The 15,935-nt window shown below is 40.1% G+C and overlaps 1 protein-coding gene across 1 annotated transcript in view; it reads left to right on the top strand.

Moving 5' to 3' along the window:
• LOC150082252 (MAGUK p55 subfamily member 7-like) overlaps positions 1–15,935 on the top strand; it is a 199,411-nt gene that overhangs the window by 73,175 nt on the left and 110,301 nt on the right. Inside the window, exon 5 of the mRNA XM_090380462.1 lies at positions 2,970–3,047. Coding sequence (XP_090236588.1) covers positions 2,970–3,047 — 78 coding nt within the window. The remainder of the gene's footprint in view (positions 1–2,969; positions 3,048–15,935) is intronic.

Raw genomic sequence — 15,935 nt, 5'->3', positions numbered from 1 at the left:
GGGTATGTGGATTGCTGTTTCCTTCCGGGTGTTTGAACTGTGCAGATGTTGTAGCTACAAAGGATTCTGGTTAAGCCGTACGATAGGGTAAGGCAAAATGGGATGCAGGCAATGCCTATGAAACCAGAAGAGTAAGGTTGGCAGGTGTTGAATGAAGAGTGTCTGGTGTTGTGTGATGGCTTGATGTCCGTAGTTCCTAGTAGTTGTCAGGGTAGCCGAATCTGCTGAAGTCGGACTTGACCCTATACATTTCTTCGCGTGTGCCTGTAACATTGGAGCAATGTGTCCAAGCCCAGTTCCAAACCCAGTTGTTGTGCGACAGAGTTACAGGAATGGTAGTCGGTGTATTGTCCTGCACATGTGGGTTTCCGATAGACTGACTTTGTGACCTATGACCCTCTCTCTTTAACCACACATCTATAAACAGAATGGCCTGGTCCTTCTCGGTTTCAATAGTGAACTTTAAAAAAGGTGATTTACTGTTGAGATAGCCCAGAAATGTCATCTCGGAGCCTTGGGGGGTATGGTGAGGATGTCGTCCATATATCTACACCAGAGGGTGATGGGGAGGGAAGATTAGAAAGGGAATTGGTTTCAAACTCCTCCATGACCAGGTTAAGTGAGGACTGATGGGATAACCCATGGCAAGGCCTCAGGTTTGTTTATATACAGTGCTCTTGAACATGAAGATGAAATGGTTGGGGTATAGCTGTGGTTCCTCACAGATATCTAATACAGAAAGTTTTGTCCTATCACATAAGGTATGGTCATGTTCCAGCTGACAGTGAACACAGTCTACTGCACAAGAGATGGGGATACGTGTGTATAAGGAGGTGACATCATAGGAGATGAGGAGGTCTTGGTCATTGATGCTGTGGTTCTTTAAGCATTGTATGAGTTCTTGGCTGGATTGGGTTGTGAAGTCTGTCTGGCCTGGTTTGATGAGATTAGAAATGAAGCATGCCAGTTTATGGGTAGGGGTGCCCAAAGTTATGGGGTGCAGGGGGGGGGATGTCTGGTTTATGATTTTGGTAGACCTTCGAAGTGGCCCCAATTGCAGCCGGTGGCGTGGAGATTCCAGTATTTTTCTTTGCTAATTTCGGCTTGGTTGAGCTACTTTCTCAGAAGAGAGTTCACATTGTTTTCGAGAATGTTCAGGGATCGTGGGTGGCCCCTTAGTATGTTGTTTGATCAATGAGGTGTTCCGGAGCTTTCCCTTGGTACTCCTGCCGATCCATAATGACCATCACGTGTCCTTTATCTGCAGGTACAGTAATAATGTCGGGGTTGTTCCGGATTTGTTTTATGTGATGGATTTGCTCCTTAGTGAGGTTAGGTTTGGTCTTTTTTGTCAATCAAATTAATTCGATGATCTTGTAGCGTGCCTCCATTGTGGTTTCTTCGGTGAGTCCCAAGAAGCTGGCTTCGACTCCTAAAAGAGTCTGCATGACGGGAATTTGTTGGAGTGAGGGCAAATTTCGGGCCAAGCTTTAAAATGTCCAGCTGTTCCTGTGGCAAGGACTGGTGGCTTAAATTTAAAACATACCAATCCTGACATCTTTATTAATATCATTAATACCGGTATGTACATTAATATCATTAATACTAGTATGTACAACAGTAACATCTTTTGGGCTCTTAAAAGATGATAACTTCTACATCATTAACTTTTGCCCTTGGCAGACATACCCCGAGTCCATTCCATCTATCCTTTTTGCATGCTATATTTCCTGTTTCCCCTGACAATAAAGTCATTGACAGTAGCCACTTCCTGTGGAACCAATGCTTTCTGCTGGGTGATTTCATTGTGTTGTCATGCAATGGGTGAAGACCAAGCATTGAACTTGGCAGCTCAGTGCTTGGTTGGTACCTTGTTTTAATTAGTTTGAGTGCATCAGTCCTGTCCTTTGAGCTCTCATATTTGCCTATAAGAATGCTGAATTTGCACATAATAATGTTCTCATGCTCTTTACATCAAAAGCACTTAAAGACATCTCTTTGTATCAGGTCCTGCTACAGATGGCTCCATGCAAACATATAGCAAGTGATGCACATTATAAAACCCTGATTCATAGGAGTACTGTCCTCAGTAGCTGTCCCCCAAGCTTTCCCACTACTTTGAGTTATTTGCTCTGCTTTTTTTTTTTTTTTTTTTTTGATTTGGTAGTTGTTGGCGCATCGGCTTCTGTGGCCATATTGCACCTCCCAAGGTTTTTGCAGTACTTTGATCCAAGCCCGAGGCGGGAATCGAACCCGCAACCTTTGGGTTGCCGGACAGGTACTTTACCCACTCGGCTAGCCCGGTCGGCCTATTTGCTCTGCTGCTGTAGTCTGAGGCTTGATTTTAATTTAAAGTTAAATTAAAATACTGCACTAAACTAACAGATATGTACTGTAAGTATAATAATTATTCTGCACTATTCCCAGGTTATGCAATAGTAGTATGTACTGTGGTATAAAAGTACATTGTGTATTGTGTTATACAGTTTCATTTATAGACTTAATAAAAAGTTCTAATATTAATTATACTCCTACAAAATTACATAAAAGAATATTAAATAATGTTTATATCATTCTTATATCGATGCAGTGATGCAGAATTCTCTCCTACTTTGACTCTTTTTTTTGAGTAATTTCCAAGCTGAGTAGGAAACTTTGATATGTGTGTTATCAGATAAATGCAAATAATAATTGCTGTACTGATTTGAAACAAAAAGATAACAAGAACCAATAATTTTTGAATATAAAAAAGTGTACTTAGCAGCATTTCAAAAATGACTTCCACTTGTTAGTTGGTGTATGTGTTTGTAGGCTGTTACATTCAGACTCGTTATGTCTTTTTTAATAATTTATTTCTGTTTTGGAATGTTATTTGTGTTTTATTTTGTATTTGCTCTTTTCATATAGTTAGTAATTACACAATGAGTTAGTTTAACTAATTTTTTAATTTTTTTTTTTTAATTAAACAGGTTAGGCAGTTATTAGGACAGAAGTTTTCATCTGAAGCTAAACAACTATGCCAGCTTTTAAGCAAACCTCATATTGTGGTAGGTTATCTTTTATGGTTCTCTCTCTCTCTTTACACACACACACACTGAGTTGGCTTTACATTAGCAACACCTACCTAATACCTCACGAGGCTACCTTTTGCTCATAATACAGCCCGTAAAGATCTTGGCATGGACTCCACAAGGTGTTGCAGGGTGTCCTGTGGTAGTGTTACTCATACGTTGTACAGTGTGTCCAGTGATAATTGCACATTGTCAGGCGGGTGGTTGTAGCAACGAAGGCCCTTTTCCAGTAGGTCCCAAACATGCTCAGTTAGGGTGAGTTGGGAGGACAGAGAATTCATTGTTATTTTCCTGAAACCAATGGCAACCTGGCAGGCCTTATGACACGGCATATTGTCTGCATACATTGTCATTACGAAACAGGTGTATTTGGTTGGCAACAATAAAAAGGTAGGCATTTCCATCAAGCCATTAATTAATGGTGATCAGAGACCCAGAGCATGCCATGAAAACAGTCCCCAAACTATAACACCACCACCTCTAGTCTACCAAACACCAGCAGTGCAGCCAGGTGCCACATCCTCATGTTTCTTTCTTCAAACGCAGATACACCCACCAAGCAACATATTTCCACACATCAGTGGTCCAGCATTGCTGCTGATGTGCTTATGCAAGGTGCACTTTTTTTATATCTCACAGTGAGCATGGATACCTGTGACAGCCATTGACTGTCAAAGTTTGTATAAGCTAATTTCCAGCACATAGTCCATATGGATATTGGTCTTGCTATTCCTAGTAGTTGGGCCTATGCTGCATTGCTGCTGTCTTATGAGACAAGACACACGACTCTCACCATGGGTATTGACCTTGTGGCTATCTGATGTGACCTGTGGTGTCATGAGTCACAGTAGACGCATGACACCACAGAATGGGAGCACTTCATCATGTTTGCCATTGCCAACCTGTTGTGTTACTGGCATCTACACTTCTTGCCCCCACAATAATTCCACTTTCAAAGTCAAAAAGATCTTCACACTGACCCATTCTTCCTCACAGACACTCAAAACTGATCACCACGTGTGTAAACTACAATCTTATATCAACCATTCCTGACTTTGAGCCTTCACTAGCATCACAGACCAGACCAGTCCATTCCTACACAAGGGTGTGTTGCTAATGCAAAGCCAACTCAGTGTGTGTGAGTGTGTACGTGCACGCGCACACACACACGCACACACACACGCACGCGCACACACACACACACACGCACACACACACACACACGCACACACACACACACACACACACACACACACACACACACACACACACACACACACACACACACACACACACCTGGAATAAAAGCTAAGTTGATTATGATATCCATTTCTGTATGGATTGTAATAAAATGAGCCAAGATGAAATAAAATTACCTCACCCGAATCCTGTAAATTATAGCTATATTATTACTGCCTCAATATAACTTTCCTGCTTATTACATACATATATAAATGGATTTATTATATATGTATGTGAGTGACAAATCAAAAAGTAAGGTCTCGTTACATTTTGTTTTAAAAAGTCAGTGAGATACAGAAAAGGAACGTGTAGTTACAAAAAGGCTTGCACTCTATTTCTTAACATAATTGTCATGATTATATTATCATTAGTGGTCACATCATCAGTGCAAAATTTTTATGCTGATGATGTAACCTCATTATTGTTAGGAACATGTTTTCCTGCAATATGTCACTTAATGTAAGAAAATATATAATCTGCAAGATGATGGCTCTGGTAAAGGTGGTATAACATGGTGTAAGATGGTAACACCACATTATACCACAGTGGCTTATCTGCTTGTTCTTTTCTACTTTTTGTTACTTTTGTGATATTTTTAAATTGAAATACTTTACTTGTGTGTGTTGTTAATGAAATTTTGTATGTCCTGATAATAAAATTTTTCTTTTAACTTTCTTTTATCAGGATACATAGTACATAATTCAAGAAATAAAATGGAGCATTTAATCAATATCCTTTCTACTCATTATTTTAAGTTTTTAACATTTTCTCTTTGATGTCTGTTATAACATGATTTGTCATAACTGGTTACTATGTTTCATTTTGTATTTTATCAAATTCATAGGGTAGGGTAGGGAAACATAATGGTGATGGTGGTATCTGCATATTAGAATTTAGTAGAGATATACGATGCAAGAAAGCAAGCTTATGCAGCATCAGCCAAAAAAAAAAAAACACCTCCCATTTCACCCCTCCATTCGTTCCAAATGCCTGTCCAGCTCAGCCTTAAATTTATTTAGGCTATTAGCTTCCACAACAAAAGATAGAAGCCTGTTCCACCAATCAACTACACGATCGCTAAAGGCAAATTTCTGCACATCTATTCTACAACTATCTTTCCTCAATTGGAAACTGTGCCCCTCAGGTTCTTAGTCTGAGAAAGAGGAAGAATCCCATCAGCATTCAGTTTGATCAACCCATTCAAGGCCTTATACACCTCAATCAGATCACCTCGCAGGTGCCTAGTCTCCAGACACTGTAATTTGCAGAACTAAAGCCTTTCTTGGTAAGACCACCCCTTTGTTCCCCTCACCAATCTTGTTGCCCTTTGCACTCGTGTTAGTAACTCTACATCCTTCCTAAAATGAGGCCTCCAGACCTGTACACAGTAGTCTAGGTGTGGCCTGACCATTGCCTTGTATAACGGGATAATCACCTCCCTGTCCCTGCTAGCAAAATTCCTATATATCATTGACAAGGCTCCATGACCTTCCCTGGCAGCCCGTCTGCACTGCTCAGCGAACTTCATATTTGACTGCACAATTACCACCAGGTCTTTTTCACTTTATACTTCCCTGAGTGTAGTACCACACAGTTGGTACGTTTCTCTTTGGTTATTGCTACCCATATGCAGTACTTTGCATTTGTCAATGTTAAACTTCAGTTGCCACTTCTCAGCCTATTTTCTCAACTTATCTAGATCCAGTTGGAGTAGCATACTGTCTTTACTGTCGTTAACAACCCTGCTAACCTTTGGCAGGTTTTGTCATCTGCAAACTTCAACATTAAACCTGATATACCTTCATCAATATCATCGATAAATATACAAAACAACAATGGGCCCAACTGAACCCTGGGGAACTCCACTAATAACATTTGTTCACAAAGAGCAGTGTCCATTAATTACCACTCTCTGTCGTCTCCCACTCAAACATCCCTTTATCCATTGTAGCAACTTACTCTTAATGCTACCTCTCCAATTTGTACAGCAGTCTTCCATGTGCAATAGTATCAAAAGCTTTTCTGAAATCCAAGTATATGATATTAAAATTATTTTTTGCATTCAGTTCATTTGTGACCACATCATAGTATCCAATCAAATTGGTCAGACAAGACCTCCCTTTAACAAACACATGCTGTGTCTAAACTATTATTGCAGTCTTGTCTAGATGATCCTGCAATGCTTCTTTAACCAGTGATTCCATTATTTTCCCCAGAACACAAGTTAAACTAACAGATCTGTAGTTACTTGTGTTACCTTTTAAACCATCTTTGTGAATTGGTGATACATTTGCACACCTCCAGTCCATGGGGGCCTCCCCTGAGTCCAAGGAAGCTCTCATAATTATGGCTGAGGGTTTGCTTACTTCCTAGGTGGTAGATGACTCATCAACCGGTGCAGTACCACCACTTTGCTTATTAGAGGCACGAAGTGGTGGAACCCATGTTTAGTCTCCAGAGCTAAGTTCTGGTCAACACTTCCCCATCTCTTCCATCATGCAGGATAACTGATGACTTTTGAGGTTATGATGAACATCATGGCAAGATCAAATCTTCCTTACATTCCGAGGGTACAGCTCTAAAACGGTGTTCGCAAGCCGGCCGCTAGTTAGTACACCGGAGTGAACCTATTGGTAACTCTTTAGGAGGCTTCCAGATCAGCTAGTGTATAATCTTGCTACCTCTACTCTGCCAGATAGTGACTGGAGGGAGTTCGAGTAGTGTGTATGCTGGGTCAAGGATCTGGGTATGTTCTAACCATGTGTATGCCGTATACAAAAATTTCATTACTTCATACATCATGTCCCTCCCCCCACTTTTTCTTACTATTAAATACACCATGAATTGTCAAACTAATAGAGCAAGCTTATCTGCGAAAAGGTGTAAACCTCGCAAACACTTCCTAGTTCATTTCACAAATATACATGGTCTCAATTCTAATCTCAACGATGTCCATTTCCACTTGAAGTCTGCCAAACCCCATGTACTTTTTCTGACAGAATTTCAGTTATTGGTTGATTCAACTACAGCTAATCTCAGTTGCCCAAATTATTTACTGTATGATTCCTTTCGCCTCAAAGGTGGTACTTGTGCATATGTCAGTTCTGATATTCCCTGTCAGAGACTTGGTAATTTGGAATCTCCTTTCTTCGATCTTTTCTGGCTTAAAATCTCTCTAACTCATCGTGTCAAATTCATCTGTTGTCTTTATCGTTCTCCCAACTCCACTAATCACTTGGAGCTCTTTCACTTTCTCTCTTTGCAACTTGAATTTCTGCAGTCCAACTTTCCTAACAGTGAGGTAATTTTCCTTGGTGATTTTAATGTTCACAACTCCAGCTGGCTTCCATTTTCTAGTCACACAGACCCAGCTGTCGAGATGCTGAGGCTTTTGCAATTACTAATGACCTTGCACAGATTGTTCATTTACCTACAAGAATACCAGACAATCCTAACCATACAGCCAACGTGCTTGATCTTTTTCTCGCAAACAACCCTTCTATGTACATGGTCGAAGTAAGTGGTCCTTTAGACATCTCAGATCACAACTTGGTGATTGTCTCTTCTCCAATGGAGCTCATGGCTATTCCAAACCGCATGTTGTTTGGCATTACAAGAATGCAAAATGGGATGACCTGCGAGATTTCTTTTCTTCTTTTCCTTGGTTGGATTACTGTTTCAAAACTTCTGATGTCAATGTTTGCTCAGATCGTGTCATTGAAATTATTCTTGTAGGAATGGAATCCTTCCACACTCCATTTTAAAATCTCATCCTTTATCTAAACCTTGGTTTTCCAATAAATATGCTAAGGCTGTTCAAGAGAAGAATGTTGCATATCGTAATTGGCTTATTTCCAGTTCTTCAGTTTCATTTTATGTCTAAACCAAAGCTCACAACAATTGTAAAGCAGTTATTAATCAGTCAAGCTAGATTTTGAACAAGCTAAGAGTAGAAAACTTGCTTCTTGTCCTAATGGTAGCTGAGCATTCTGTTCTTTTGCCAAAGCTATTGGCTGCAACTTTTGCCCGTCTTTGCTCCCACCTCAGTCAAAATCAGATGGTTCTGTTGTTACTTCAGCCAAGGATAAAGCTGACCTGCTAGCATCCCATTTTTCTTCCAACTCATGTTTTAATGATCTTGGTAAAACACCTCCCACGCTCATATCCAGCCAGTTCCTAAAAAGGGTGACAAATCCCTCCCATCCAATTATCGTCCCATTGCAATTACTCCTACTCTTTCTAAAGTAATGGAGAAATCAATTAACCGCCAACTCTTAAATTACCGAGAAACCTGTCTGATCAACGATCGCCAGTATGGATTCCGTCAGTGTCGATCCACTGGTGATATTCTGGCTTATGTTACCCATTTATGGACAGATTCAATGGAAAAGTTCAGTGAAACACAAGCAGTTGCTCTTGACATCTCAAAGGCTTTCGATCGTGTTTGACATAAAGGTCTTCTAAACAAGCTTCCATCTTATGGTTTGCCAACTGTTTTTTGTAATTGGTTATCCAGTTTTCTCTCCCATTGCTCACTGAGGGTGATGATAGATGGCTGTCTGTCTTCTAACTTCTCCAGTAATGCTAGTGTCCCTCAAGGTTCAGTTCTTTCCCCCACTCTTTTCCTCTTGTATATTTACAACCTTTTTCCATTGACTGGAAATCCTATCCATAGTCTTGTCGATGACAACACATTGCATTTCACTTTCCATTTTGAGGAACCTTGCCCTGCTCAATCAGCTTCAACTTCTGGAATATCTGCTACCAATTCCTTAAATGCCGACCTCCAGGTAATTCTCCAGTGGGACAAAGACAACTTAGTTGATTTCTATCCTTCTAAAACTCAGTCTTTTCTTATATCTTGCAGAAAGGATTCTTCTGCTCCTATGCTTACCTTTGGTGACACTCTGATTTCTAGGCAAGTTGATATATCTCTTTTGGGGATTACCCTGACTTCTAATATCTCCTGGCACAAGCACATTCAAATATTGCTTCCTCGGCATCTAAAAAACTTGGTTTTCTCTTTCACTCTCGGCATTACTTTTCTTCCAAACAGCTGTTCACTCTGTACAAATCATAAATCTTCCCTACCATGGAATATTGTTCCCACATCTGAGGCGGTTCCCCCCCCAGAACCTCTCTCAGGCTTCTAGATTCCATTCAGAAGAGGGCAGTTAGGCTAATTAATGACTCCTCTCTAACAGAGTCTCTCCACTCGCTGTCTCATAGACGTTTGTTTGTTATTTGGTTTTTAGGAGCATTAGCAACTAAGGCAATATTGCTCTGGGGATATGTGGTGGTTATTCCCTGACGTTTCCGCATCGTTCGTATATGGTGGTCACGGGCTCGAAGCTTGGTCTAATCAAGAAGCATGTGCTATGCACTGCTACTCCTGCCCACCTTGCTACGGAAGCGCCTCTCATAGACGTACCGTTTCTGCTGCATGCCTTTTCTACAGATACTTCCATGGGCACTGTTCTTTTCATTTGGCTTCTGTTATTCCCGCTCTCTCTTTCAAAACAGTCCGAACACGTGGTGCCACCAGCCAACATCCATTTACTATCCAGTTTCAAACTCTCAGAACCAACTTTTCATCTTCCTCGTTTATTCATTCAACTGCTGTTTTCTGGAACAACCTTCCTTCGTACGTATTTCCTGAAAATTACAGTCTACTGAAGTTCAAGTCTAATGTCAACAAATATCTTCTTTCATCAGCTCAACCTCCAACCCAAGCACCTAACCCCTCGTGTTTGGGGTTTTCATACAAAAAAAAAAAAAAGTATCAAAAGCTTTCCTGAAATCCAAGTGTATGATATCAAAATTATTTTTGACATTCAGTTACTTTCTGACTACAACTTAGTATCCAATCAAATTGGTCAGGCAAGACCTCTCTTTAACAGACCCATGCTGTGTCTTAACTATTACTGCAGTCTTGTCTAGATGATTAGCATTAGTATATGATGCAAGAAAGCAAGCTTATGCAGCATCAGCCGATAAAAAAAAAAAAAACACTTCCATTTCACCTCTCCATTCGTTTGAAATACCTGTCCAGCTGAGCCTTAAATTTATTTAGGCTATCAACTTCCACAACAAGGGTTGGAAGTCTGTTCCGCCAACCAACTACCTGCTTGCTAAAGGCAAATTTCCGCACATCTATCATACATCTGTCTTTCCTCAATCTGAATTTATGCCCTCTCAGGTGATTTCTGAGCAAGAGGAAGAGTCTCATCAGCATTGAGCATGCTCAAACCATTCAAGGCTTTATACACCTCTATCAGATCACCTCGCTGGTGCCTAGTCTCCAGACACTGTAATTTGCAAAACTTAAGCCTTTCTTCGTACAAGCAATCCCTTGTTCCATTCACTAATCTTGATGCCCTTCTCTGTACTCATTCCAGCAGCTCTACATCCTTCTTGAAATGAGGCCTCTAGACCTGTATACAGTACTCAAGGTGTGGGCTGACCATTGCCTTATACAAGGGAATAATCACTTCCTTATCCCTGCTATAAAAATTCCTGTATATCATTGACAAGACACCATGAGCTACTCTTGCAGCCCGTCTGCACTGCTCAGAAACCTTCATATCTGCCTGCACAATTATCCCCAGGTCCTTTTCATTCTCTACCACTGTCAGTGTTGTACCACAGAGGTGATACGTTGCTCTGGGGTTGCTGTTTCCCATATGTAGTACTTTACATTTGTCAATGTTAAACTTGATTTGCCACCTCTCAGCTCATCTGCTGAACCTTTCCAGATCCTGTTGCAGCAGCATAGCATCAGTAGTGTCCCTAACAACCCTGTCAACCTTTGTAGCATCTGCAAACTTGGACATTAAGCTTGATATACCATAATCAATATCATTTATAAATACAGAAAACAATAATGGACCCAACACTGAACCCTGAGGGACTCCACTAATAACATTAGTCCATGATGAGCAGTGTCCATTGATTACCACTCTCTGTCTTCTCCCCCTCAACCATCCCTTTATCCATAGCAGCAATTTGCCTCCAATGCCACACTGCTCCAATTTGTGCAGCAGTCTTCCATGTGCAACAGTATCAAAAGCCTTTCTAAGATCCAAATATATAATATCAGTTATTCCCTGCATCCAGTTCTTTTGTGACTGCATCATAGTATCCAATCAAATTGGTCAGGCAAGAATTTTCCTTAACAAAACCCATGCTGTGCCCGAGCTATAACTGAAGTCTTGTCTAGATGATCCTGCAATGCTTCTTTAATCAGTGCCTCCATTAATTTTCCTGGAACAGAAGTTAAACTCACAGGTCTATAATTACTTGTGTCAGCCTTTGATCCTCTTTTGAGAACTGGTGTCACATTTGCACAACTCCAGTCTATGGGTACATCCCCTGAGTCCAAGGAAGCTCTCATAATTATGGCTAAAGGTTTGCTTACTTCCTTTGCTGCCTCCTTTAATATAACTAGATTGATCCCATCCACCCCAGGTGACTTTATTGTGTTTATCTTCAACAATTTCTCCTCCGCTTTACTCTCCGTTATTACAAGATTATCTAGCTTACTGCCAGAGTTGAATACACCTCTGGCATTCCCCTCGCTGAATAACTCTTCGTGTGAATGTCAATGCAAAATATTCATTTAGTTTGTTAGCTACCTGAGCAGGATCATCAACAGTTGACCCATTGATATCAAGTGGACCAATCTGATTCATCCCCTTCCTTCTAGAGTTTACATAAGTAAAGAACTCTTTGCTGTTTTTCTTTGCATCCTTTGCCAAAGATTTCTCATAATCTGCCTCCACCTGCCTAATCTCCTTTGTAACTTGGTTACAGACCAGCTTATATCTATCATAGGCTTCTGTGTCACGTGTTAATTTATATGTATCCCATACATTTTTCTTCTCTGCCATATCTCTCATTAGTTCATCTGACATCCATTTAGGCCTAAACCTTGAACAATATTTCTTAGTTGGTATGTAAAGCCTAGTAGCTTCCAAGATAAGTTCTTTTATTTTGCTTCCCATTTTGAATTTGCTGTTGGTAACATCATCAGTTGGTCCCACTGTATAGAATTTAAATACTGTATCAGACCATCGTAGTCGCCTTTACGAAAGCAAAAACCCTTCCCTTTACCCCTGATGGTAGTTACCTCTTTGAGTAAATTCCACTTCAGCACACTGTGATCCCTGCCACCTAGTGGTTCCTTTATCTGTGGATTCTTTAATGCATGAAGAATCACTACTGATAATCGGATCAAGAGTATTACTCCCTCTAGTTGCCTCCCGAACATGCTGATGTAGAAAACAATCATCCAATAAATCCCCAAAAGCCTTGCTAGTGTGTGAGTGACCAACCCACAAATTTCAGTCAATATCTGGGAAATTAAGATCGACCATTATAAGACACTCTGATTTGCTGGCCCACTCTATTTCCCTGTACAGTTTCTTATTATACTCATCAGAGTCATTAGGCCTATAGAACACTCCTACTCTCAAATTTGATCTCCCAGTGCTTACGTCACACCAAACTGTCTCGACACTGCACTGTCCAGCGATGTCAACTGGCTTCACTTCCTTGGATTTTATGTGTTTCTTAACTAATAGCATAACCCCTCCTCCCTGTCTATCCTTTCTGTACACATTGTACTCCCCAAATTCCAGTTCTGCATTCCTTATATCTGTGTGACACCACGTCTCTGATATGAACACAAGTTAAACTAACAGGTCTGTAGTTACTTTTGTCACCTTTTGAACCCCCTTTGTGAATTGTTGATACATTTGCACACCTCCAGTCCACGGAGTCCTCCCCTGAGTCCATGGAAGCTCTCATATTTATGGCTAAGGGTTTGCTTACTTCCTTTGCTGACTCCTTTAATATAACTAAATAGATCCCATCCATCCCAACTAAATATTTCTTGATCATTCCATTACATTATTATAAAATTGGTTTTCTATTTATTTTGGGTTAGAAGTTCTTGTCAGTTAAGACAAAATATGCCCTCCTTAAATTATTTTTAAAGTGTGTTATTTTTTCTCTCCTTACTTAATGAAACAGTGAAAATTTTATTAGCTGATGTTTTTCTTCTAATTACTGTTAAATGCTAGTTACTGTTATTGGTTATTTTAATTTTGGTAGCAAAATCCATTCTGTGTTATGGTCTGATTTAGTTTCTCAGTTTGCTTCTGTGAACTGTAATTTGTTTTTTTTTACACTCTGACTGGAGGCTCTGTCATGGAATATTTTTCCAATCTGTTGATTAATTCCATACAGGTTGATTCAAGTTTGATTCTTATGATTTCTCGTCATTCTTCTTCTTTCTGTTTAGTTCATTCTACTTTGGCACATTATGCACACTGGGTGGTTTTGTCTTCACAGTTGAAGATTTTTATAAATATTTAAATAAGAATTTGTCTAGAGTTACTTCAACTAAATCTGTGGCATTTATTATCTATAGTTTTTGTTGCTGATAGTCTCTTTTGAATGTTTTGCTAACCTCATTGTATTTCCATTTAAACAATGTCACATTGGCTAGCAATTTCAAGTTATTAGCATTAGCATTGGTTTAGACATATGATGCAAGAAAGCAAGCTTACACAGCATCAGCCAAAAAAAAAAAAAAAAACACACCCCCTTCCCAGTTCACCCATCCAGTCACTCTAGATGTTTGTTTAGTTCAGCCTTAAATTTATTTAAGCTATCAACTTCCACAACAACACATGGAAGTCTATTCCAGCAATCAACTACCCGCTGGCTAAAGGCAAACTTCCGCTCATCTATTCTACAACTGCCTTTCCTCAATTTGAATCTATGTCCCCTCAGGTTCGTAATCTGAGGTAGCTAAAGAATCCCATCAGCATTGAGCCTGCTCAAACCACTCAAGGCCTTATACACCTCAATCAGATTACTTCACAGGCGCGTAGTCTCTACTTGCTGCAACTTGCAGAACTTAAGCCATTATTTGTAAGTGCAACCCTTTGTTCCCCTCACCAATCCTGTTGCTATTCTTTGTACTCGTTTAAGCAACTCTACATCATTCCTAAAATGAGGCCTCCAGATCTGTATGCAGTACTCAAGGTGTGGCCTGACCATTGCCTTATACAAAGGGATAATCACCTCCTCATTTCTGCTAGCCAAATTCCTAAATATCATTGACAAGACTCCATCACCTGCTCTGGCCGCCCATCTGCACTGCTCAGAGACCTTCATATCCAACTGCACAATTACCCCCAATTCCTGAGTGTAGTACCACACAGTTGGTATGTTTTCTTGGGTTACTGCTACCCATATGCAGTATTTTGCATTTGACAATGTTAAACTTCAGTTTCCATTTCTCAGCCCATCTGCCTAACTTTTTCTAGATTCTGTTGCAGTAGCATACTGTCTTTACTGTCATTAACAACCCTACCAACCTTTGTATCATTTGCAAACTTGAACATTAAGCCTGATATATCTTCATCAATATCATTGATAAATATACAAAATAATAATGAGCCCAGTACCAAACTCTTGTGGGACTTCACTGATAACATTAGTCCATGAAGAGCAGTGTCCATTTATTACCACTATCTGTCGTCTTCCGCTCAACCATTCCTTGATCCATTGTAACAACCTTCTCTTAATGCCATACTGCTCCAATTTGTATAGCGATCTTCCATGTGCAACAGTATCAAAAGCGTTCCTGAAATCCAAGTATATGATATCAAAATTATTTTTGGCATCCAGTTCTTTGTGACCACATTGCAGTATCCAATCAAATTAGTCACACAAGACCTCCCCTTAACAAACCCATGCTGTGTCCGAATTATTACTGCAGTTTTGTCTAGATGATCCTGAAAGCTTCTTTAACCAGTGACTCCATTATTTTCCCCGGTACAGGAGTTAAACTAAAGGTGCTCTATAATTATTTGCGTCACCCTTTGTGAATTGGCCATCTCCAGTCCATGGGAACTTTCCCTAAATGTAAGGATGCTCTCATAATTATGGTTAAGGGTTTGCTTACTTCCATTGCTGCCTCCTTCAATATAATTGGGTAGATTCCATCCAACCCATGTGGCTTTTTTGTGTTGAACTTCAACAATTTCTCCTTCACTTTGCTCTATGTTATTACAGAATAATTTAGCTCCATGTTAGAGTTTAGTAAACTTCTGCCCTCCCCCTTCCTTACAGAATTCCTCATGTGTGAATTTAAATGCAAATTTTTGTTGTGTGCAGAAATATGAACACTGATGCCTACTTTATCACTTTGGACAGTTCCATGATCCTCATGATATGGCAACTCTTTGGTACAAATCCATGTTTGTTTTGACATGAGTATGCCGTATTGCTGGTGCTTTTCAAGAATGGTTCATGGATACAAATGTATAAAAGGTGGAATGGCTGGCACAAAAGTTCCAGTTTGAACCCTGTGGAACACCATGGGATGAATTGGAATGTGAAGGCCAGACATTGGTGGTTCATTTGGTTAATGTTTCATAGGAGCAGGGACTATACTTACTGCTGCCTTTTGTTCATTGATGGAAAGCCTATTAATGAGGGTGGACTGTGTCACGTAGTGTGCAGAGGGAGACCCAGCATGCTATTTAAGTGAGAAGTGATGTCAGTGAAACTGACTTGTGTTCAGGTTGGAGGGTTGTGTATCATCTT

The sequence above is a fragment of the Mastigoproctus giganteus genome, chromosome 8 (assembly GCF_048544385.1).
Source record: "Mastigoproctus giganteus isolate SK-2022 chromosome 8, ASM4854438v1, whole genome shotgun sequence".
Lineage (NCBI taxonomy): Eukaryota > Metazoa > Arthropoda > Arachnida > Uropygi > Thelyphonidae > Mastigoproctus > Mastigoproctus giganteus.
The sequence above is the reverse complement of the archived record's forward strand: the minus strand, read 5'-3'. Positions and strand labels throughout refer to the sequence as shown.